The 25,622-nt window shown below is 39.9% G+C and overlaps 1 protein-coding gene across 5 annotated transcripts; it reads left to right on the top strand.

The window, feature by feature from the left end:
• The first annotated feature begins 196 nt into the window (after positions 1-196).
• sun1b (Sad1 and UNC84 domain containing 1b) lies at positions 197-25,219 on the top strand. 5 transcript variants are annotated; one of them, XM_088437598.1, is made up of 23 exons: positions 197-416; positions 2,896-2,993; positions 10,764-10,949; positions 11,130-11,380; positions 12,434-12,691; positions 12,771-12,908; positions 13,663-13,782; positions 14,041-14,124; positions 15,226-15,333; positions 15,406-15,525; positions 15,619-15,712; positions 15,799-15,860; positions 16,608-16,786; positions 16,869-17,138; positions 17,208-17,300; positions 18,377-18,450; positions 18,544-18,688; positions 18,812-19,120; positions 19,776-19,860; positions 21,096-21,211; positions 21,292-21,459; positions 21,556-21,648; positions 23,650-25,219. In XM_088437598.1, exons 2-23 carry the CDS (start codon positions 2,911-2,913, stop codon positions 23,764-23,766), a joined length of 3,153 nt encoding a protein of 1,050 aa, XP_088293724.1. In that variant the 5' UTR covers positions 197-416; positions 2,896-2,910; the 3' UTR covers positions 23,767-25,219. The 5 variants fall into 5 exon arrangements, with proteins under 5 accessions (XP_088293724.1, XP_088293726.1, XP_088293723.1 ...); XM_088437597.1 differs by lacking the exon at positions 197-416 and adding an exon at positions 2,528-2,609 and having other exon boundaries at positions 13,666-13,782; XM_088437595.1 differs by lacking the exon at positions 197-416 and adding an exon at positions 2,528-2,609.
• The last annotated feature ends 403 nt before the right edge of the window (positions 25,220-25,622 follow it).

Here is a 25,622-nt window from a genome sequence, read left to right as displayed (position 1 = left end):
AAGTGTGATTGGAAGTTGCTGTAACCGAATGCCGTAAAGTGTAACCGTCCGCCGCTTCCAAGCGAGCGCAGTCCCGGCAGCTGTCAGGCGCACATCGACTCCTCCAATGGATTTCAAGCGGCCGAGCCGAGTGGGAGGATCAGCCGCACAGCATCACAGCAGCCATCCTTGTGGCTTTGTCCGCCCGGGAAGCCATTTTGGAAACAACAACACACTCACTCACTTCAGTTCCCAACTTTCGATCGCTGCGAACAGCACAAGGTCGCGCCACAAACAAAAAGGACGCTTTGATTCCCCATTTTTTTCCTCTAGGGAATGACGCCAGAGGAAGTTTTGCGCGCCGACAGTGGATTTTTTTTATCCATTTGGGAATCGCTATAGGATGATGATACCGTACATGGATTCGCAGTACACGGGCAAGTTATCGCTCGATAACGTGCAAGCGCCGTTTAACAAGCACGATCGCGTCTTCGTTCAAAACATCAAATTGAGCTAATTCGCGTCTAAATCTCTGCACCGATTTGCGCTGCACAACAACAACACCGACGGTTGTAAGTCTAAAAAAAAACGCCACTAAATTTAGCACGGCATGAATGTAACCGGCATCCATGTCGCCGTGTGCAGCTGATCAAGTGTAGTCGCCGATTTGACGCTTGGTGCAACGGCGTGGTTTAGGCTCGCAAAGCTGACGTAAAGAGCAGACACACAACACTTGACAGTGTGTCGGCGTGCTGCACGTTTATGCTCAACACAAGTGCAAGACTGCGTGTGCGTGTCTCAATGTGCACTGTTCAACCTGTCTCTTATTGTGGAAGCTGCAGGTAGAATTTGGGATATTTGTTTTGTTGTGCTTTGGTTGGCAATAGGTCATCTTCTCTACATTAGATAGTTTAAAATGACTGGATTAAAAAGCGGACCTGAGGGGGTTATCTTTTTTGGATCTTTGCTCGAGCTTATCCTTCTTTTGGGATCAACGCTCCTGAATTGAAACAATTATGAGCAGAGACTTTAGCAGTGGGATATCAGGATTCAGCCATCTGTTTGTATTTGGGTATGCACAAAATGAAAATCTCAAGAAAGCGTGAGTAAAAAAACAAAACAATCTTATTGGTCGGTCTGAGAGGACGCTTGTTTTTCATCATTATGGATTGGCTGTCAAAGGGGAAACTTGACCAGTAGACACAACACTATTTTTAACAAGAGATACTGTCTTTGACTTTTTTCTTTTAATCAACAACCATGCTTTGGAGTCCCCAAAATACACGGGCATCTAATTGGAGCGTTTACAAAATTGGGGATTACAGTTTACAGCTAAGATGCTGTAAAAGACCTAAAAATCGACTCCTCCTTTTGTTTGTTCTTGTTGTTGCTGTTACACTTGAGTCTTGTAGGTGTCGCTTGTGTTTCCAAGATGCTCCCGGCTGTCAAAACAAGTCAAGATTATCCGCTGATTATAACGCGAAAACGATACTAACAAAAAGCATTGGTTGTGTTCTGATTTTTGCCAAATGTAGACAAAAACCTACAGCAGTCTTAAGATTTATTTGAACTGTTTGTCCATTTTTGGTACACTATAAATTTGACCATTTCAGGAGTGGCTTTTTGATTCTCGTTATCGCCTTTAAAACTATTAAATCTCACTGTGTAGGTCCAGATTTTCTCACAATAGTATTAAGCCACACCAGGACCAGACAATAAATCAAATTAATACAAGTAATGTGTCATTTTCAAAAGTGAATGTTTGAAAATGAGCTAAATCTTGTGGCACCGGTTTTGCAAAAGTGGCAGAAAGTTGGGCAAGTGGTTTGCAATAGTTACTAAACTCATCCAGAAACAGCCCTCATTTCTCCTAACACTTACATGAATAAATACCTAGGATTGAATGAAAAAAAAAAAAAAGTCTTTGGGATTTAATGAGTTCATGTTGACATTATTGCACGTTATGCACAAGTCATAAGTTTACGTTAAATCTCCGGGTAAAATAAGTAAACAGCGTCTGAATATTTTCAACAGGATTTATTTTTCAATAAATCAAACCTTAAAATGAATATTTGGTTTATTACTTAAGGTCAAGTAAGAACATAATCGCTCAGAACAACTTGTGAAAATCAACATTATAATTTTTGGCCATATTTACAACAACTAAACTATCAAAAACCAGCTTGATGCCCGTTTTTTTCTTACAAAAGTGGCATTGATACCAACTGCGTAAATTTTACACAATTTTCAGATCTTTCTGGCAAGAAATTTGTGCAAGCATGTTCTTTGGCTGGTGGTATTTATGTGTCTGGTTTGCAGTTAGTGACAAATTTTTGTCTATAACCATTTGTTTAACAGGCCTGTAAATGCAGGTTCTACTGTTAGAAGAGAAACTTTTCTGGCTAGTATTTTCCCGCCCGTTTGCCTAAAAGAAAAAAAGAAAAAAAAACTCTGCCCCACCCCTTGGTTTCATAACACTCGCTTCCCTGTGTGCGGAGCTCACACGAGTAGTAGCTTCAGACGGCTCACGGCGTAAGAGGATCTTCTGGGCTTTCTGTTGCGACCGGAGGTGAAACGACGGGTTAATGGTTACAGTCAACAGGGCGGCTGGCGCCAACATGCAGGAAGAGGTTAGCACAGGCACAGCGACAGTGTCATTGTTGTTCCTGATCAAAGAATGTGTCGGGCCCGCCTGAGTGTTTGTTGTTCCCGACGTTGAACAGAAACGAGAGAGCAACGGTGCAAATGTGACTTGATTTCGTGTCAAGGCATCAATTTATGTTTGTGTTGATTTAAAACAAAAGAGACAGGCTGAACAAGGCTGTGCATTTGTGTGTGTGGACGTGAGTTTGTGCTAATCTCCCTACACCGTGTCAGCGTAGGCTGACCTTATCCCTTGCATCCTGACTCTTGCAGTCTAAACAAAGAAGAATGACCATGGATTTTTCCCAACTGCACACATACACACCGCCACAGTGTGCTCCAGAGAACACCGGCTATACCTACTCCCTCAGGTGAGACCGCTGGCATACGCGAGCGCGGGTACCACAGAGGACCCTGCCGCCCATCAAGTCCATCCGCTTTGCACAGGCGCTATTTATTCAGTCGTGGAGCTATTTGAAGAGGAAATATTTCCTTTATCAGTCTCAAGATTTGTCTTGCTTTGACAGATTAGAAACTTCCACAAATTCCCTACGCTGAAAAGCTTCCGAGGTTGTGGTTTTTATGGTCCATGTGTGTTTGTAGTGGAATCAGCTGCAAGGGGGGGTTCTATTTCTCTGCATTGTTATTGTATTACCTCCGCCAAGAGAGAAAGCATTGGTTGTGTTTTCCTGTTTCTGGGTGTATAACGTGGCAAATTGAATCAAAATATTGTAAAGGATGTTGTTTACCTTGTTTCAGCCATTCTGAACTGTTGTAATGGGTTTGATGCTCTTCCCCTTTAGCCTGTTAGGTAAAGAAGATTTTCTTCTTTTTTTCAATAATGCCTTCATTTTTGGTAGCACTATCTCGAAACAATCTACCTTGAGAATGGTTTGAGATGAAGCCAAACTAATTGCATTTGGTACTTTGCTGCTTTAAGGGTTAAATAAGATCCTTCTGAATGTTTGTGCAACTAGATAGAGTTGCTAACACAATAAACAAATAGATACCAACGAGCAGAAAATTACAGCGCATTTTTTCCAACTCACTTTTGTCTTTGCTGTTTGAGCTTCAATCACTAGTTTATCTTTCATGTATGCAAAACTGGTACGGTCCAGATTAAGACTGAAGTGATTAATGCAAATAAGATCAAATGCAATTCTTCTAGTACAAAGGAGGTGCACTGCAACAAACATTTGTCAAGCTAACTCAAATGTTAGCTAATATAATATAGTTTACCACCGCTTAGTAAAACATATTGTAGTGACACAACAAGTAGTCAAACATGGACACAGCCGTCATTACCCTTGGAATCAATTCACCAAACAAAAACTAACAAAATACACAGATTTTTGCAGGAGCATTTAACACAGACTGGCTGATGACAAGCTAGGTAGCAGCTAGCCACTTACTTGAGCTAACAATAAGTCACCTCTAAACGCCTCTCAATGATCTAATGGTGTTAAGCTTGTGTATTTTGATGTTTGTTGCATGGGGCGGCCGTGGTTCGGTTGTCCCGTAACCGAAGGGTCGGCTGTTCAATCCTCGCTCTGTCAGAGTCACGTTTTGTTGCGTCCTTGGGTAAGACACTTCACCCACTTTGCCTCCAGTAGTTGGTCGGAGGGGCCGTATGTATGGCAGCCTCGCCTCTGTCAGTCTGCCCCAGGGCAACTGTGGCTACACAACGTAGTTTACCATCACTGGTTACTGTGCGATGGTGCTGTGTTCTGTAAAGCGCCTCGGGTATCATGAAAGGCGCTATATAAATGCAAGAATAATTATCATATATTAACTAGATCTCTTACTACCCCGTTTACATGTGGCTTGACAAATTTCATTGTTATGACTTTTTTCTCTGCAACAGTTTAGATTTGGATGGGGCCTACACTTTAAACAGAAAACTATTGTCGGAGCAATGATTGGTCGCGTCAATCTGGAGGTTTACACGTGGAAAAAGTTGTTGCCTTGGGGGTGTTCTTGGTCAGGAATCCATCCATTTCTTTCTAACGTTTGACTTGAAGAAATAGCTGCGTGTGTGTGTGTGTGGGGGGGGTATTAGATTTACTGCCTGTCATGCAAAAATGTATCATGAAAGGCATACCCCAAGTCAACCAATTGAGTTTAACATGTTCAGGCTGCAGTTTTTCCAAAAACCTTGTAACTGTTAAGCTTCATGTTCAGAACTGATATCCAAGCTGAAAGCACCATTCTTATGGAACAAGTGATCCACCTGACCTGCTTAGTATTCAGACTGACAAACCCTCTGGGAAAATTCCCCCGAGTAACAGGTCAGTTTGGCAGCACAAAGGGAAATCCAGTCCAGTTAGCTCTTTTGAAGATTCCATTTGAACATGTGCTGTTAAACTCCTCAGGAATCTGCCAGGTAGACTTATCTTGAACAAGCTAACGGTATTCCTCTTGAACGCAGTCAGCTGAGAATCTATTAATGAACGTCTGTGTCACCGACATGGCCCTGATCCCAGGATTAGACTAACCGTTTCTGTGCTGTCTGCTGATGCCGAGATTGAGAGCAGAACATGCTAAAGGCTCGATTTGCTTCATACTGTGGCCATTGTGTTTATATGTTCAATGTATACGTATGCATGTTGCCCACAGTGACTACAGCATGAACATGTTGAGACGAACAGAGGTCTATGACCACAACTGGTGGCCCATCTGTTAAAAAGTACAAAGAACAGCAACATGTTTATGGCACTGAATAGTAGGCAGTTGGACCGTCAAAAAACGAGACCCTCTTTGACTTGCAAACATTTGTTAATCATAAATAGAACATGCAAGGTCTGGCCAAAGCATTTGCAACCTATATTGAAAGTGTTTTTTTTATGATGGGGTGATAAACTGTAACACCCCCTCCTCATGCAGAGCAGAGCAGGGGTGCACGCTAATGCACTCTGAGATGCCCTTCATATTTGATGATGCCTTAAGTGGGTCAGTGGGGCCTTTGGTGCCGTTTTTTTCCCTCCCCAGAGGACTGACCGCTGTTCAATACTTACTGGTACTACATTAACCCACTCAGAGGGAAAATGTACACATTGCACAGGTGACCTGAAAAAGATATGTCCTGATAAGTCAGCAACCGCAGGAGGAATTGAAATGAAATGAGATAGTTTAGCTTAATAATTAAATCTTACAGACTGTGTAGTATAGCATTTAGGCCATTCAGAATGTTTTGCAGAAATGAAGTCATTAGGAGAATAGCAATAAACAAGAATAAAGATAAGGATTCAAGTTTTTTTTGTTGTTGAGAAAATCAGAATGGTGTTAGAACAAACAGGGATGAGTACATTTTATAAACATATGTTTTGAAAATTCTCAATAAATTTTCAGAAAATAAATACAGTAGTTTTAAAAGAATAGTAGTAATGATAATAATGAGTTTTAAAACATTTTTTTGGGGATAATTTAAAGTCATATGACAAGAATAATGGTGTGGTATGAAAATTAAGTCTGACCCTTTCCGAGGTTTTCTGTAAAGTTAAGAGTTCTGCCGCAAAAGGAAATAAATACTACTGATTTAATTATTTTTCTAATGCTTTATAAATTTTACATTATTCCACAAAGTTAAGTCTTTAACTTTGACAACCCTTGTGAAAGCAAATTGCATGGGTATGAAATCAAAAGTTATTTTACAAAAATGAAGGATTTACAGTATAAGAATTGAGAAAAATGCAAACCAGGCTAATTGTGTTTTTGTTATACTAAAAAACAAAACAAAATGGGGGTTATAGTATGTTGTTGAATTACAAAAACATGTGATTTTAGAGGAATAAAGGAGTAGTAATAAGTAATGCTGTTGTTATGAGTGTGAGAAAATAAAACAGGAAAATAATTTTACAAAGAAGAAAATACTTATTACAACAATGCAATGTGTAGTAAAATAAAATTGAAATCACAATATTACGAAAGTGCCATTTTACAAGTAGTATTGCAAGATTTTTCTGTTAAATGTAAATAAAACTACTTTACAAATTTAAAACACAACAATAAATCTGTAAAAAAAAAGTGTACCAGTGTGTCCTAACGTCTTTGTATGAATGTGCAATTGTCAACATCTGAGTCATGTTTTGCAAGGCGACGGCGAGGAATGCAAGCCAAACATTGGTGCCTGTGTGTGATTGTGTTACTGCTTTTGCAGTTGTTGCTCATACCGCTGCCGCTTGTGACATTTGCCCGTGCGTGTTCATCACATATCAGCCAGCGCTCACCAGCAGTAGTTTCTCCATGAAGGAAACTCAGCCAGAGAGAGACAAAAAGTCTGTGGGAGGGAAAATGAGGGTGGGATGGAATGATAATCTGTGCCAAATTGTACCCGCCCAGAAGGGATCTGGATGGCGAATCGGCAGCCCTCAATATTATGCGCTTTTCCCAAATGCTTGTAAACGTGAGCCTCTGGATCTCAAGGGGATTTTGGTTGCTCTGTCGCAGTCTTGGCAGGCAAGACGGCAGCGTGTGCTGTTTCGTGGGGAAATTAGTGCAGTTCAAGTTGAAAAAATGGCTTTGGAATTTTCAGGATGTCACAATTTTCTATAACTGAATTTCATGGCGTTTGCTTCCGTGTATGCTATTTTTGGCACTGCGCTCACCCTGTTAAAATGTAAAAGTTGGCCTCACTGAAGTTCTTTTTATAAATGGCTAATTGAGTTTAATCTTTATACGAAGAGTGCTGTGTGTCGGAGCAAGTCAGGACTTTTTGGCTTGCCTTGTAATACCTGTGCTTTTTAAACCTTTTTTTTTTTTTATAAACCAACTAAACTAAATAGAGGTGTGTATACTTGTTTACTAAACCAGTTTTGCCTTTTTTCTATGTCTGGTTGCTTCAAATTATTTTTGTTGTTGTCACATGAGGAGGTTGTGTGTTCGATTCTGGCTCCGGCCTTCCTGTGTGAGGTTTGCATGTTCTCCTTATGCCCCCTACATGCATGATAGTTATCTTGCACACTCCAAATTGCTCTTAGGTTTGTTTTAGCAGAGTAAATTGGTTCACAACCAGTTCCGGGTGTACCTTGCCTGCTGCCCAATGACAGCTGGGATAGGCACCAGCAAGCCCGTGACCCTTGTGAGGACATGCGTTTAAGAAGATGAACATTTTTGCCATTATACTTTTAGCTGCAAAGTTTGATTGTGTGCATTCTACATGATGTGATTTTTTTTTTTTCAAAATGCAAAGGAGGCAAAATGTGTGTAGGTGGCACATCCATATTCTGGCAACAAACTAGCATATATTATATTTGGGATCGTTATTTGCCACTTTTCTTTCAGGGAGATAGAATACGACAAGTTCTATACTCTTGTTACAGATATCAAAATCACTAGTTTAATGAATATAATTTCCATTTTCCTCCTCATTTTTCTATTGTAATTTGTAATCTGTACATCGTGTTTATAAAACCGCTCCAAGACAGATGGAGGCGAGATTTTGCTACTTCTCCATCCCTAATTATATTGGTGATATACATCCACTTTTTGTCTTTGTCATGGAGGAAACTAGCTGTTTAACTTTGGATTCAGGAAAGTTGACAAGCTGGTTTTGCTGCTGCCATTCAAGCAGCTGCAAGTGGCTAATTCACATTCTCTTGTTCAATAACCGGGTGAAATTGCATTTTCAAATGTGTTCCGCTTTAAGTCATTCACTGCCTGGCCTTTAAAATGCACTTCTGCGTCTACAACCAACCGACATTGGCAGTGAATGATTTTTTTTTTTCCTCCCCACTTTCATGCGGCAGCATAATGCTAAGTTGCCACCGCATTGTGTTCAAAATGAATCAATCTCATAGCTTACAGCTTTAAAAGGTAATTGTGGTTCTTGAATCCTGATCATGTTTTCGTTGCGTATCAACTGCGGATTCACGTCCTGGTTGCTCTCCAGCTGCTTCCTGAAGCAAAAATCAACTCCACAGTCAACTCCATCTGATAAGACATTTGGAGTCGTGTGCCCGTGACGCAAATCAGCCAACAGTGCCCACTGCGTGTGGGAAGGGTATCAAAACCCTTACGTTATGCAAGGAGAGACTCCTGGAATCCAATAGTCCGAATGTGAGCATCTTTGTTGTCTATGCTGGGTGTCTGTTTTCTTCTTCTTGCTTCTGAAATCACTGTCTCCGCAGTCTCTATTTATATCACTCATGTGGGCTGTCAGAGCAACGGACATGTCAATATGGATGTGCCGGAAAATAATTGGTCGCTGATCACATTCACTGAGAGATATGCAAAATGGCTCTTTGACATCTATCGTCGCCATTGGCACTGAATGAGTTAACTGATTTAGTACCAGCCATTGTTAGTCCTTCTTTGAGCTGAACACTTGAACATTAAAAAAAAAAAAATGTAAATAACTATCTGGAAAAACGTAAAAATATGTCTTTGGGATTTGCTGAGTTAAAAATGCTTTTTCAGTCTTTCTCAGCAAATGCAGTTGAAGTTTACTGTAAGACTGGCAAACGCTTTTGGTGCTTTGGACCAGTCATATTTGTACATAACACTCTTTGTTGGTTCGTGAAGCGTGTAAGATGGTTAGCGAAGCAGCAAGCAGGATGCTGAGTAAACACGAAAGCGCATAATTGGATGGAGGCGGCCGTGTGTAATCCTCAGGCTTTAGATTGGAGTGCACGTACTCAATGGGTTTCCCGATTTTAAGCTTACTTGAAAAAGAATATCACTTTGAGCGTTAGCTTGATATGCAGATATTGACACTTATTTTGGAGCAAAAGTTTGCATACTTGTTTACTCCGCTATTTATGTCTCTCTGAGGAAGAAGATTCCAGTTGCCTCAGTTGAACCTAGTGATCTGGATGTTTGCTGGATGACAGGATTTATGCAGACATGCTATCTTATTGTTTCGTGGCGACTTTGTTTTCCCTCCTCCAATTGTCTTTAAAGAGGAAGTCAACCCAGAAATTTTGTTTGCTGTATGTTCAGCTAACATTAGCTTGAATACAACATTCTGATCAACGCATTCAGTGCTAGCCATTTTCAGAAAGAAATACTTAACATAAGTACATGGGAGTTGATGACTAAACTATGCTAAAACATATAAATCTTTGGGATTGAATAAATGATAGTATATTAAATCTGCAGCATGTGAGTTATGCAACAAAAGCTATCTGTTTTGTCACTTTCTGTTGCCCGAAAATGAAATCACAGTTGCTTAAAACTCAGGTAATGACCAATCATGGCTTACCTGATTTTGCTAAGCTGAGCTGTGATCGGTTGTTACCCGAGCACTCAACTTCTAACTTCTCTTCTGTAAATTTCGGCCTTGTCTACATGTAACCGGCTAATTTAAATCCGCATAGACTCCCCCTCGTTGTCATTGTTTGTTTATTTTAAAAAGTTGTGTCTATATATTGTGTCTAATTTCGTGTACAAGCATGTCAAGTCGCTGGGCGGCAGTAATGTTGCAAATTCTGCAGCGTTTCGACTAAAGAAGCGACTAAAGGGCAATATTGTGGGATTAGCATGTGGAGGATTAGTGTGTCTGCCTCACCATCAAAAGATTTGGGTTTGAATCATGTTTGAGTTGATGTGTTCTCTCCAGAGGCTTTTTTAGATATTCTGGCATCATTTTGGACTGTAAATTGGCACGTTGTTGTAAATGTAAAGTAAGAAAATGAATGAAGGGCCATCATGACTTCTAGTTTAATAGAATTATACGAAGATTATGCTACAGTAATATGCTATGCTTTGTACCCGGAGTCTTTCCACTGGCCGCGTTGTGTTTGTGTTGGCGTGTGTGTCTGTGGCGTTGTGCCAGGTGGGTGTGGCCCTGTGACTCAGCGCAGCGTGATCCACAGCGAGCCTTAATTTACAACTTTCACGCTGTTCTTTGGATCGCCACACGCTGCATTGCTTTTGTTTGTCAATTTGCATGCGTTTGGGGTGTTTACGCAGCCAGTGTTTCCAATTTGGCCACCAAGCTCGCACGCTGCCTACTCTTGTTGTCTTGTTTTCCCGTTTTGCCTCGTGGGTGAGTCACTTCCTGTTGGGTAAACTGCCAGCTGCAATGCACGCTCTGTCTTCATTTGGTTTTCTTTTATTGGGACAAAACGAAGATTTCTCCAAATTGCACGTGGCTAACATAGCTTTTGTTTTTTTGTCTTGTGCTTGTCTACTGGTTTCCGCAGCTCCAGCTACTCAACAGCAGCGTTAGAGTTTGAGAAGGAGCACCAGATTGCTCCGGTGTACGAGTCGCCCAGGATGTCACGGCGGAGCTTGCGTTTGAAAACCCTCGCTGATCACCATGGCAACGACAGTCTCGTGGACTACACCCAGAACCAGAGGAGCTCTGCTTTTACTAGCAAAGAGTCACGGTGAGATGCTGTTGTAGAATGGCACCTTGAAGTTTCATTTTGGGAATTAACCTTAAAAAAAACTTTTAATTTGAACAAGTTTCAATATTTTTGTCATCCAGACAGAAATTAAAGTTACCCAGCCTTTTTTTTTAAACAAACCATAATCATCCCTATTTTACCCTCTGTTCTATCTGCCAGGACGCTACGGAGCAGAAAGCTGCAGTCCAGTTCCAACGCCGAATCTTTGTCCCTGAGCCAAGCAGACACGCCGAGGACGAAGCTCAGCTTCTCCGTCGTCAGTACCCCGATGCTCAGCAGCACGAGGTTGGAGGAAAGCAACGCGGCGGCTTTCGATGCCGGCCAGCACACAACCGCCACGGACCAGGCCCACCTCAGACAGCGCACCTTCACGACAACCACAAGCACTACGACCGTCGATGGCGTCTGGGGTCAGTTTAGAACATATTTACTAATAGACGTGCTATATACTTAAAGAGCTAAAAATCAATAGCATGTATATATTTTTTTTACATACAATTAATAACTTAAAGAAAAAAATTGCCACTTGCTGTCGAATGAAAATGACTTCATGTACTAAGGGCTCAGCTAACCAATCATCAACCAATCAGAACAGACCACAGATGAGCCGTGGTCGGACGTTACCTGAGCAAATGTGATGCCGTCTTTGTTGACATGAAGTAGCAGAATGGGTGTTAATTGGACGTTAAAATGGTTATCAAGTATAAACAAAATATTGACTTTTTACCTTCTGCTTTTTACTATTAACTCATCCAATCCCCCAAAACATTTCCATACTTTTTTTTTTCCCCCCAGAAATTCAATACCAGTTTATTTTTTTCTCTCTCTCCTTGTTGGGCTTGAGGAGGGTCTAAAATAGTCTGGTAGTGAATGTGTTAATGGAATTTGATGAGAAATATTTTCATTTTGAGCCAATAAATTTTTTTTTAAAGAATTGATTTTTGTAGATGATAGATAAGACATCACAAATAAAATTTAAATTGAAAACATATTTATACTTCCAACTGGCGAGTTCATAAAAATTGAAATCAAAGCATATTGTTTTAAGCTGAATTTATTTTTACCATAAGATTCACTAGGTGCTGTTTCATCAAATTGGCTAATCAAGCTTTTTTCAGACGTAAATGAAGGCCCAGAGACCAAGTTTTGTTTTCCACCCATTCAGAATGGGGGTTCACTGAAATAATAACATTTTAAACATCGGCGCTAACCTTACGAAAGATTATCACGTTTTTTTCAGTGAGCAGTTTCTTTCTTACACACGATGATGCTTAACGCTTTTACTGCTATCCCAGTAAAAATTGGCTTTTGACGTTTTTTGCCGTCTTTGGCAGTTAATGAGTCAAAAAAAAAAGTAAAAATGGATTGACTTCTATAGCCGTCAGTGGTAGTGAATGATTTCAGTTAATGTGAATATACAATATAATCTCTACCATGTTATCATTTCAAATCTCCCCCTCCAGGCAGGACGTCCCACTCTGACCATAGCCCGCCCAACATCAACGGCGACGTCAGCGTGTCCAAATCCCACATGAGGCTGGCTAACGGTTACATCTGTAAAGACTGCTCCTTCCATTCTCAAAAAAATGACTCCTTTATCACACACTCATCGCCAACATCCTGGTCACATGCTGATGAAGCATGCACGGATGCCCTCTCCTTCTCGTCGTCGCCTTACACAAGTATATATACCAGAGACCGCAGTCGGAAGAGCAGGACGGGTGAGGAAATTAGCATCAAATCCACAGCTGTTGAAAAGTTGATTTATGACATTTTTTTTCCCTCTCTCTCTCTCTCTAGGTGTCCTAACCTCAGTGTCAAATACATGCGTGCGCCTGAGCAAAAAAGTCCTGGCTCCTTTTGTGTCCATCTTCACGATGCTCTACAGCAGTGTGCTCTGGCTGCACACGCGAACTACCGCCGGCAAGCAAGGAAGAGGTGGACATTTTTTACGCAAACTTTTAAAGCTTGCTCGCTCCCTCATGGGGACTGTTTGATGTTTATTTTTGTGATTCTTTCATGTACCACAAGAGGGAGCCTCTTACCATTATTGGGACTCATGCATTATTGGGTTCACATATCCATAAGTTAGAGGTGTTTAATGTGTCGACCGCATGGCATCGTATTACATGGGAGAGGGGGAAATGGATGAAAAAAAAAAAAACATCGATCGGGAAAAAAATGAAAAAGAACGTCAGTCTTGAATTGTCAAACGTCATTTGCAAACATCACCGTATTGTTTACTTTTGGATCTGCTCACTCTCTGGAGCAAAAGACGATCAAATAGATTGTTGTCGCAAACAGGTTTCCTGGAGAAACTTCAAAATAAAAGGGCACGAAGGTCGTTCGTGTCATACGTGACTTTTTATGGCACAGTATATTTTGAAGCAGTTTGGCTGTTTTACTATAATACACTACATTGATAGGCAGCACATTCTCTCATTTATTTTATTGCATTTCTGGCTTAACAAACTGGGTGAAAGGAGAAGTGGCAAGGAGTACTCCAAGCCCCCCATAAATCTCCTTCCTTAACAAATTTGAGGCCAGTCCTAATCTAGAACCCATTTTTTTTAAACAAACAAAACATCATTTTAACTCTTGAATGAGAGAGTTAACGAATTGATCATATTTTTTCTAGATTTTTTTTCTTATCTTGCATTTTGAGTAAATGTCTCTGTTGTCTTATTTCCAGCAGGTATTTTTACATCATGCACGGACTCCCTGAAACAAACGGCTTCCTCCGGTTTGTCTCAAGTGGGGCTACTCAAGCGCAGGGTGATGGGTGACAGGTCGAAAGACTCTCATCTACAAGGTAACGCCCCTTTTTCAACACAAAGTCAGATGTGCCAGCCTCCGCTTTTTCACTCCTGCTACTTAGCCATTTTGACGACTTGTAAAATCTGGAATGTTGTTGCTCAACTTTGAAAACCGCCGCAAGTTGGGCGTAACCTTAAATCAAGTGTGGTCAAACATTTGTTTTCGTAAAGCTGATGTTTTATTTTCATCATGATTTCCTTCACTTTGATCTATTTGGCTTGGTGACGTTGAAATACAAATGTGTGCATTTCAGCTCACTCGAGTTTTTGTGGGAGCATGAATGTCAAAGATCTGGTGACAGAAGATGCATCACATCTCAGTCTCAATGGTTCCCTATGTAAGCACACACACGCACACACACACACACACACCGCCTGTTGTCTGCTGATTGACAGAGCTAATTTGTCCTGCGTAACCTCTGTGGGGATCATTGTGCAGAGGTTGTGTGAACCGCTTTGACTGGTTAGCGACGTGTTGACTCATTAGTGACAGATGACTAGTTTTCTCTTAGACCCAACATGCAAGCTGACGCCATGCTCACCACCAAATCATAATATCACCATCATGTCTCATGTGTGGAACATACCAAGTCAAAACTAAATTTGTTTGATTTGCAAGGTGTTCTACCCGAGAAAGAAAAACTAGAAGAACTTGGAAAGTTAATTTAATCAAAAATACCAAGATTAAAATTGACCTATCAACACAGGAAGCGTTTTATTTTCTATTTTAACATTTCTCTTAAGTAAATAGAGGTTAATCCCTGTATATTAAAGTCAAAATTGTTTTAACAATAGTCATAGTCATAGATGAAGGATTTTTGGAAACAGGAAAAACAAAACAATAAACAAATAGTTTGAAAAGAATACATTTTACGATATGGAAACTCAACACTTAGTCTTAGATACCAAGTACCAATGAGTACTTTTCATTCAAAATATTCCCTCAGATTTTATGACCTTGATGGCTGAGAATCTACATTTGGAAAAATTAAATTCTCAGCAAGCTTTTATTCAGTTGTACTATTAATATTTTGGCATGAAATTAAAAAATAGGCTAACAAATTGTGGTTTAAGTGTTTTGTTTTACTTTTGAGGCATAGTTTTTTCCCTATTCAGTGTGTGCCAAATAATTGAACTTTTGGCATGTTTTGACATTTAAAATTTTAATTAAAACATGCATCCAAAATCTTTTTGACTTCCAGTTGTCCCATAAGTGAACAAAAGTGGTTTAGTGAGTGGAAGGGTGAACAAGCTATGCATGTGATTTTTGTTTCCCTCCCCACTTTTGTTTTGTGCTATTAAACCCATATGTTTTTGATTTTATTTTTTTTGCCAGCTTGCTATTTCAATTTTTAATGTTTCCTATTCATCCCATGTAAATCCATGCATGCTTTATGTGTGTTTTTTCATTTTGCTTGCCACCGTTTTGCCGTACGCAGGTGATGACTGTAAAGGGACGCAGTACGAGACGCACGCGGTCATCGTCAATCAGTCGTCCAGGTCTCAGCGCCTGGCGGGGGCGCTGTGGAGCCTTCTGGCTTACACAGGTTGACCAGCGCTCCTCTGATGCCAAGATGATGAGATCCCAAGTGGTGACCAATCTCGGCTTCCATTTCCAGGTTACTGTCTCCTCCAGCCGGGTCATTGTGTGGTAAGAGGCGCCAAAGCTTTGGGCTCAGGCGTTGGGACGCTGGCGCAGAGACTGCTCACGCTGTTGTGGACGGTGCTAGCGGCTCCAGGTTGGTCATGTGTCCTCTTGTCACCCCGGAATCATCTCGGTTCTGAGGTTTTGATGATGTGCGCGTCCTGTTTTGACATCAATCCACCCACAGTGAAAGCAGGCCAGGGTCTACTGTGGTTTCTTGCCAGCGGCTGGTACCATCTTGTCTCCTTCGTGTCCATCCTCAATGTCTTCTTTCTGACACGGTAAGAAAGGCATCCCGGGATATTTATTCCTAATATTCTAAACATTTTTGGTCAGTTTGCTTAATTTGCTGACATGTAACTTTTAGATGCCTTCCAAAACTCTGGAAGCTCCTCCTCTTCCTCCTCCTGCCACTACTGCTCCTCTTAGGTGAGTTGTTACTCAAGCGCTGGCGTTATTTTGTAAGTATGGAGTAGGTTGTGAAGCCTTAAGTTCATTTTACACCAGGGCTGTCAAACCCATTTTCGCTCAGGGGCCACATTGAGGAAACTCAATTTTCAAGTGGGCCGGGCTAGTAAAATTATTGTGGTATAACTGAAAAACAATGTTTCAATTGTATCTATATTTTTGTTAGTTGAAATTTAATACATTTCCATTGCATTAGCCTTTTATCTATCCAAACCAATTGCTCCATCTGGAGGAGTAAAAAAAAATATATACTGTATATCAAGGTTTCCCATCCCAAGCTGTAAAATTCCATAAGGGGGCGTGGCCTAGAGAACGACATCAGCAGCTCCAGCTCCCATTTGGAATGAAGCAATTTAACCCTTGAACAGTATTTTGACTATTTTGGGGTCATTTTCTTCCTTTCTCTCGCAGTATATAGCCCAGTAATGGCACACTCCTGCTAGTGTCATGTTGAACTGTGACATTTTGTCACCATCTGAGTGAAATTTCAGCTCCCTACTGTTTTTTTCAAGGCCTTTCCTTAGATATGAACTGTCTATGTGATCAAAGGAACGGACTAAATACAGCACAATGGTTCAGTTGCACAAGCATTAGCGTCTTCTGTTCAAATCAAATCGAGGACCCTAAAAAAATAATCGCAATAGCTAGAGTTGAAAAAGATTCCAATGACAGGGTTTTTACAAATGGTTCTGGTCTCTCGTCAATCAGCTTGGTGGCTGTGGGGTGCGGTCCTGCTCGGCTACCTACCGGCCGTCAACCTCACCGAGTGGCGTTCGTCCTCTCCCATCACCTACTTATCTAATCTGATGCCGGCCCCTGCTCCCGTTTCTGTACCTGCTGCAGAGTTCCCCCAGGGTCAGACCTCAGCCCCTGTATCGCAGACGCCGGTAGGTTGGATAATCATAGATAACTTAATCATCATGGCTCTTCTTTGAAATTCAACCCTTGGTTTATTTTTCTTCCCCTTAGCCAATTGGAGCGCAATTGTCTAGCGTGGATTTAGAGCGTCTCGAACGCCTGGAGGTCCAGCTCGGTCTGCTGTGGCAGCGAATCCATCAAACCGACGAGAAGGAACAGAAGCATCACACGGACGTCTTGGCTCTGTTCAACACCCTCAGGGACAAACTTAACACCGAGACGGACAGGGAGACTCTGGGACTGTGGGTGTCGTCCATATTGGAGCAGAGACTGGCCGTTCTGCGAGGGGAGCTGAAAAAGGATCATGCGCTCAGAGAACAGGTCACAGGACGCTGATTATATTGTCGGTCAGGTATGTGTTGCTCACAGTGTTATTTGGCATCCATGCAGAGTGAAGAACAGATGAAAGAAGTTCAAGGAAATCAAATGTCACGGCTAGCCGATTTGGAGTTGCTGCTCAGCGCTCTGCAAACCAAGACTGAGGTGCGTTTGAGGCCAGGGCTTTCAACCGGGTTCCATCGATCAGGACCAATTAAACATAGTCCAAAAATAGGTTTGCTGCAGTTGTATAGAAGTAACACTGGTGTCATTATTTATTCAACACAAAGCCATACCATAAGCAATGTATCCCTAAATATGGATCATGAAATTTGTTGACAAGGTCACACTGTGGACTTGTCATCAAAACAAAGCAAATCTTCAGTTTTACAAGCAATGATTAGGTGAGCAAGGAAGTAAGTTTTGCACAGAATTGACCTTGTCAATGTCAGTGTTTTACACGCAACCTCAGTCACTTTGTTTGAATAAAAAAATAATAAAATACACTTCATGTGAAAAACATAAGACCACCACTAATGTCCCTATAAACGTATTAATGAAATGCATTGTGCCATACAATATATTCTGTGGACCAAGGAGTTACTGTTTTTTTTTTTTTTTTTAAACCAGGCCAGTCTGCGAATAGAGAAAAGATGCATTTAATAGACCTATAAAACGCATGGGGAGGAAACAACATTGTTTTATATATTATACATGAATTGGATAATTAATCAAGAATTTTTTTTTTGCCATAAATTTGCTTTAAAAAAAATAATCCCAAATCGCTCAGGCTCTACTTTGAAATCTATATACATTATTGCCATCAGGCAGAATCCTTGTATTTCCAAAATAATCACTTTTCAGGAAACCCCAAAAATGGCAAAATTTTGCAACCATTAGCCCATTAACGACTATAGAGGTCAGAGATTGATTTTAATTTTATTTTTTTTAATTTTTTTTAGTGTTGACAATGAATACGCAATCACTGCCGTTGACATCTGCACAAGTTAAAAATTATTTTTGGACTTTTTAGGGGTTTAATGCACTGGCAATGAATTAGTTTAAATTAGAATGGCAATGCATAAATAGCTATAAATAGCTAACATGAATTAGTTTGCGCAATAATACACTTGTGAGTGAAAGAGGACACACTCAATTGCTACACGACTCAATGTATATGGCCAAAAATGTTGTCCTGAGAATGTATACCAAAATGAAGGATTATTTTCCTGTGTTTGTAGGACGTGCAACAGAAGCAGCAGCAATACGAGCTTGACATAAAGAAAATGGAGGAAGTAGACACATCTCATGTTAGGTACCAACACCCACCCACAGAAACACACACACACACACACTGGACTTCGGTGACATGTAGAAGCTCTGACATTGTATTGCCTTGTTGCCACAGCGTGGGAGTGAAGCAGGAGGAGCACGACGCGTTGCAGGCCAAGGTGCAAAGACTTGGGTTGGATTTGGGGGAAGTCAGGCAGGACCTTCAGGGCTTTATGGGATGCAAGGGCAAGTGTGAGCAACTGACCACACTGCAGGAAACGGTAAGACGGCCCATCCTGTTTAAGACACACATTACCTGTCAGGGGTAACTGAACTTTGACGTCTATATCCGTCATTGGCAGTGAATGTTATTTATTTTATTTTTTTTCATTGCCTTTTTCCAGGTGTCAGCTCAGGTTTCCTCCCAAGTGCGCAAGGAGTTGCAGGCTCTCTTCTTCGGCTCGTCGGGAGACGCTGAGGGCGAGTTGCCCGAGTCGCTGGTCCTCTGGCTGTCCCGGCGCTACGCCAGCACATCGGACCTGCGGGCGTCGCTGGTCGCGCTGGAGCGCAGTTTGCTGAGCAACATTTCCCGGCAGCTGGAGCTGAGTCGCGCTCAGACGCTCAGCGAGGCCGAGTCCAAGGCCACGTCCATCGTCGGCGCCGTGACCGGCACGGTGCGGGGCGCTGCATCTGCTGAGGGCATGTCAGAACAGGTAGTGCAAAGAAACTTTGTCACGTTATCGCAATGACCCACTGTGGAACCTCCAAAATTCAACTCTCATGAAAAGTGCTACAGTTAGAGCTCAAACCTTTCCCTCATGTAAACTCGGTCCAAAAAAAAAAAAAATAATAAAAAAAAAAATATATATATATATATATATATATATATATATATATATATATATATATATATACATATACATATTTTCTTTTTTTTTAATAGACACATGAGGTGATTGATTGGTAGATCAAAAAAACACATCTTAAACTTTATGTACTGTGGCATTTGTAAAATTTTGACATGAGTCAAAAATGAACACTCATACTTTTAATGCCAGCCATTAAAAACAAAAAGAAAAAGAGTGAACCTGCAAGTCTGTTTCAAGCATTCAACCAAACCATATTTAGTGGTTTTAAAAATTACTTTCACATCATTGGCGCTCAAAATGTGGCGGTTAACGAGTTAATAAAAGTTCCATGGTGTTCATATTCTTTTCACATTGTAGAGGATTGTTTAGAAAATTCAACAACTCCCAACGTCAACCACTGTTGAATTAAATTTGTCCAACTTTAGAGATTCCACTACATTTCTCATATTTTTAATTCATTTCCTTAAACGAATTCCTTCTTGTGTGTGCTATACCCCAGCAAGTAAAAGTGATTGTCCAGAATGCACTGAAGCTCTACTCCCACGACAAGACTGGTATCGTGGACTACGCCCTGGAGTCTGGAGGTAAGAAGAAAGAAAAATCAAATCCCTCATCCATACTGCTTGTGAGTAGCTAACACCAAACTGGATGTTAAGGGATTAGCTTGCTAGCGTTCCATAGCTCTCATGAACGTACCCTGCCTCTTACGTAACGAGCATTAGATCCACTTAAGAACTAAGAGCAAGACCGTGTGGTCTACTTAGCGCTTACGATGTGTACCAATACTATTATTTAGCCTCATTTTAACAACTGAACACCGTTTTGTTTGTGGGTTAATGATCGTGTACAACAGGGTTGTTCAAACCTTTTCTTCCAAGGCCCACGTGCAGAAAAATCAAAAGATGCAAGGGCTAGTTCCATTTTTCTTTAAATATTTTAATTTATCAAGCACGCCAAAATCAATCGAGCAATGGCATATTGTTTATGTATTAAAGTTTTTCTTTGAATAACTGTCACCTGAACAGCTTTTTTTTTTAATGCAAATATTTGAGGATTGTAAACGCATTAGAAAAAAATCTTGTTTTGAGCATAATCCCATTGCTACATTCAGTACCACAACTAAAGCGCAATCTCTTGTAAGATTACCGTTTTTTAAGCAGTTTAAATGTGACATGTTAACAATTTGTATCCAACACAAAGAAGAAGGAAACCATTTGAGGAAACCATTTTTTGCATGTTTAAATTCATTCTTATTCAATGTTTTTCAACCTATTTTGAGCCAAGCCTTACTATTCTCTTTGGAAAAATCACATGACGCGCTACCAGTCGAAAATGTTAAAATTTGAATTTCTGTGGCCTGTATTAAAAATATACCTTCATTCTAACTTTTTTTTCTATCTCCACTCATACGAATTTTGTTTAGGGCTCTAGGTGGCAATGATTAGCTGCCAATCAAAGTCACCCTTTAAAATCAGTCCAATGCTGCCGCCTATTGGCGAAGACTATTTTTGCATGATTACGCTGAAAATTATGAAATTGTATAATTTCCCACATACACGTGGTTATATCTCTCGGAACTTCACTTTGTCGTACCACAGCGTTGGAAAAACATCGATCTTATTCACCACAGTTTTGCGAAGATGCGTGTTGTTACTAGTTTTGTCTTAAATACTTAAATTGCGTGTGTAGAAATGCCCTATAAACATAAACAAATTTATTATCAGCAATTGTCATTTTTGTTCAATGCCATGGTAGTTTGGACACTTTTTTTTTTAACTGTTTCCATCATGAATTCTTACTCTCTATTTGATGTTTTCAGGTGGTAGCATTCTCAGCACTCGCTGCTCCGAGACGCACGAGACCAAGACGGCCCTCATGAGTCTGTTCGGCATCCCACTCTGGTACTTTTCCCAGTCCCCTCGAGTTGTCATCCAGGTGGGTCACACGCGGCGGTGGCTGAACATTATGGATGTCGCGTTTCGACGCTCAGTAAGTTTACCTTGCGCTCCCATCAGCCTGACGTGTACCCGGGCAACTGCTGGGCCTTCAAAGGCTCGCAGGGTTACCTCGTCATCCGGCTTTCCATGAGAATCCGGCCCACGTCTTTCTGTTTGGAGCACATTCCCAAAGCGCTCTCGCCCACGGGGAACATCACCAGTGCCCCACAAAACTTCACAGTCTATGTAAGAAACATAACCCATGAGAATTTTTTTTGTTTGTTTTTTTTTTTCTCTCTCTCCATTGAGATGTCTCATTGTTTTTGTGTTGCCACGTTACAGGGTCTGGATGACGAGTACCAAGAAGAAGGCCAGTTGCTCGGTCAATACACCTTCCAAGAAGATGGAGAATCGCTGCAAATCTTCCCTGTTAAGGTCATTTCACTTAAACAAATTGGTTTAATTTAGTTTATAGGAGAGTTGTGTATCTGTTTGAGATGTCAATTTATGGAACATCTATCAAATAGAACTGAAAAGATGTGAATCAATGGCTGTGCTCAAAAAGAGTTAAAACAGTATATTATTTATAAAAAAATATGTCTAAATTTAATAAGAGAATGTATACAATTTTGGGTAAATTTGTTATGTGTAAATTTTATATCCAGTACACAGTATATGTGATTTTATTTATTTATGAGTGTATATGAATCATGTAGAATGTGTTATGTTCACTGAAGTAAATCAAACAAAGGGAGACAAAAAAGATGCTATTGAAGTATTGATTTTGATTTTGAACTACTATTTAACTAACAGATATCCATTCATCCATCCATCCACTTTTTATAAATACGTTGGGACTAAACATGCAGGCATATTCATTCTGTTAGAGAGGATGGAATTACAAAAAAAATTAAATAACTAAAAACAATTATAAACTTTATATACCATCTTTTTGCGTGAAGATCTGAAGAAGATCTTACCGGCGGCTTATAGTCCAATGTGGCTTATCAGTGACAAAAATCAAATTTTTTTGCTCATATTTTGCTGCTGCGGTTTATATAGCAGCGTGGCTTATAATCTGGAAAATGTGGTAGAAAATAAGCAGATGGATGAAAATTTTAGTTTATAACACTGAGAGAATAGTGCAGACTGAAATAGCAGTTTGTTAAAACACTTTATTTGTAACATTTTTTAGGCACAGGCATTTATTCACATCTTTTCAGTTCAATTTCAGTGGTTGTCCAATGAATTGACACCTTGAATACACACATTTGCTTTACTGGCGGATTGCCACCTGGTGGCCAGTTTGAAAAAAAAAAAAGTGAGAAGAGCCTCACTGCACTATAAACTGCAGGACTCAAATCATGAGAATAAAAAAAAGTGTGCCTTATACAGTGATCCCCCCTACTTCGCGGTTAAGGGGGGGTGTCAACCCCCCCGCGAAGTAGGGTATCAGTTCCTAGATTTCTATGTATGCCCCAATATAGCCGCAGTAACCATAAACAATCCTTTTTTTTTTTTTTGCGTATTTTATTTCCTTTCTCCTATTATTTACCATTACATTATCCTTATTAACATTAATTGTATATTCATTAAATAACTAATATTACTTAGTTTGTTGAGAATTTGTTCTCAGGACTGGTTATCTGCACCAAGACTCACGTTGAACTTCACATTTATTTTGACTCATGTATGGTGTATCGTGTAGTATCTGTTGAATAATAAATCAACAACAATCTTAAAGTCAGTCAACTAACATATAAACACTTAATCTATGAATTTACTGTATTTTTAGCCGACATTTGCGGGTTAGCAACAACCAACAACTACTAACTATAAAGTGCAACCTCTACACAAACGAACACATAAACAGAATAAACACTCATCGCTTACTAAACATAGGCAGTAGCAACATAAATGATAATAAACTATAAATATGATCTTACGTTTTCATTCGCTACGTCACCGTAACGAGCCGAATGACGAACAGAGAACGTAAAACAGGAAACGGAAATGCAACGCGACCCGACAAATTAAAAGCATGCATTTCAAAATAAGATTAAAAAAAAGTCACGAACTCTTACGCTCGAAGAATTCTTAACATAGTTAACTAATATTACTTAGTTATTTGATGAATACAGTACTGTATAATTTACTTTTTTTGCTTTTTAAATTTTTTTTCAATTTTTGCGTATTTTTTAAATTATTTTGTATTTTGAAATATTTTAAATTTTTCCTGGATAAACCGGCAAAGTGCCGAGACCGCGATATCTGAGACCGCGAAATAGTAGGGTTCACTGTAGTCCAAAAAGCTGCGGTAGTCTTGTAGGTTCGGCCTACGCTAAAACAATTCAAATCAACCACGAATTTTCGCAAAAGACAATGAATGTACTTCAAGGCTAATTCTTCAAACTTGAATCCGTTCCTTCCTTCCAGGAGCCCACAGAAATGGCCTTCCAAATCGTGGAGGTGCGGGTCCTGTCCAACTGGGGGCATCCCGACTACACCTGCTTGTATCGCTTTCGAGTCCACGGAGAGCCGCGGCCTCAGTGAAACTAACCACTACCGTACATCAACACACAATATCAATACATAAGATAACCCGCCTGGACTCGTGTACATAGTGCAAAGGCGCTCGCAACTACTTCTGGATGCTTACAATTAAGAGAGGAAATGTGGAAAGTCGGGGATTGCAAAAAGAAAGTGGAGATGCTATTTTTTTAGATTTTTTTTTTTTGAAGCGCTGAAAGAATCACAGGGACGTCCAAGTGGAGACTTTTTAAGACAGGAAATGAGTCCAAAATATCTTTGTGTATTTCATAAGACACCTCTTGCACTGAATGAACCTACGAGGGCACAAGACTCACTGCGCAAGCTAAAACGCAACACAGGCGGCTTCACTTTTTTTTTTTTTTTTTTTTTGGAGGGGGGGGGTCGTCTCGCGAAATCCATTTCACGCCACCAGACGATCGGAATGTTTTTCTACTTTGTGATGCAAGTCACCCTTTAAGCACGCTACAACGCGTGGACCCCCTTTTTCTCTAATGCACACTTTGATGAGCGTTGGCTCGAATGGTCATGTGCCTGAAACTCCCATTGGCAATCAATTTGGAATGGTTAGAATCTTAACTCATTCAATCCCAAAGACGTCTTTTAACGTTTTCGTTTTAATGAGCCCAAAAAATCAAACCCCTAAAGCAATTTATATGTACTTTTTTTTTTTCAATTCTCGTTATTCTATTTTTATAGGAGGGGCTAAAATTTCTGCTATGAAATGAAATATGTAGTTATCGATGACTTTGTTTTTACGTACTAAAATAGTTGATTACCCTCAGAAATTATTCACTAAAGTAATTGATCACTGCAGGAATGAAAGTAATTGATTACTAAGTATTTAAATCATTCAGTCTTTGTAGCTGGAATTGAATGGAATCTTTAAAAAAATATATTTGCATAAACACGTTTTTGGGATTGAATGAGTTAATTAATGCTTGCAGGATTTTTTGCTTTTTTGTTCCTGCCTCCCTTCATCATAAGTTAGCAGTTTCTTTTATCCGAGACCTAGAGCGAATGTAATCTGTATATTTTATGTCCATTAAATGCTTGGTGTTTTTTATGATATATGCTTTTATCATCAATGATTTCTATCAAAATAACCCATTATTATTGTCTGTTATTTTAGCCACTGTGTTGGGGTTTGATGTTTTTGTAAGGATGCACTGCAGGTGTGGTCATTTGTGGCGCATTTTCTTTGAGTGTGGGGGTCATTAAAATATAAGTGGAATGCCTAAATTATGTCCAAAAAGTATATTCCACTTTGGTATTTATTAAGAGGTCCATCGATGACTGCGTTATATGAGTTCTGCCGTGTATATTTTGTCGAAAGATATTCAGTGCATTTTGGAAGCATTTTGGGATTGAATTTTTTTTTAAAGCTATTTTTTTTTTTGTCATATAAGACAAGTGCTTGGAAGATATTCCAATAAAGGAATTAATTTTGAATCAATTTCACTGAGTTCATTATGTTCTATTTTCAGTTTATCGCTCTGTAGCCTCATTTTTTTCATCTGTACTCTAAATTTAGTGATCTGTGTTGTCCTCGATTCAATCTGTTCCCTCAATTAACAATGTGAACTCAGTTTATTAATATTTATCCTCAATTATATAAATTATTCCCTCAGTTTAGTAATCTGCACCCTTCGTTTTATTATCTGTACCCCAAATGGTTAGTAGTAAACATGACTATGATCACGATTCTATAACGGTAAATCCCTTTTTTATATTTTTGATGGTTCAGATTAGTAAATTGAGGGTGCAATTTAGCAAAACCAATGTATATATTATCATATTTTAGTCATAGCCTGGCACCAGAGGAGCTTCATACATGTTCGTGTATTGAGGGAGAGAAT

Source organism: Hippichthys cyanospilos, chromosome 16 (assembly GCF_059441005.1).
Source record: "Hippichthys cyanospilos isolate Australia breed blue-spotted pipefish chromosome 16, RoL_Hcya_1.0, whole genome shotgun sequence".
NCBI classification, from domain to species: Eukaryota; Metazoa; Chordata; class Actinopteri; order Syngnathiformes; family Syngnathidae; genus Hippichthys; species Hippichthys cyanospilos.
Note: the sequence above shows the minus strand (reverse complement) of the source record. Positions and strands in the feature narration are given on the sequence as shown.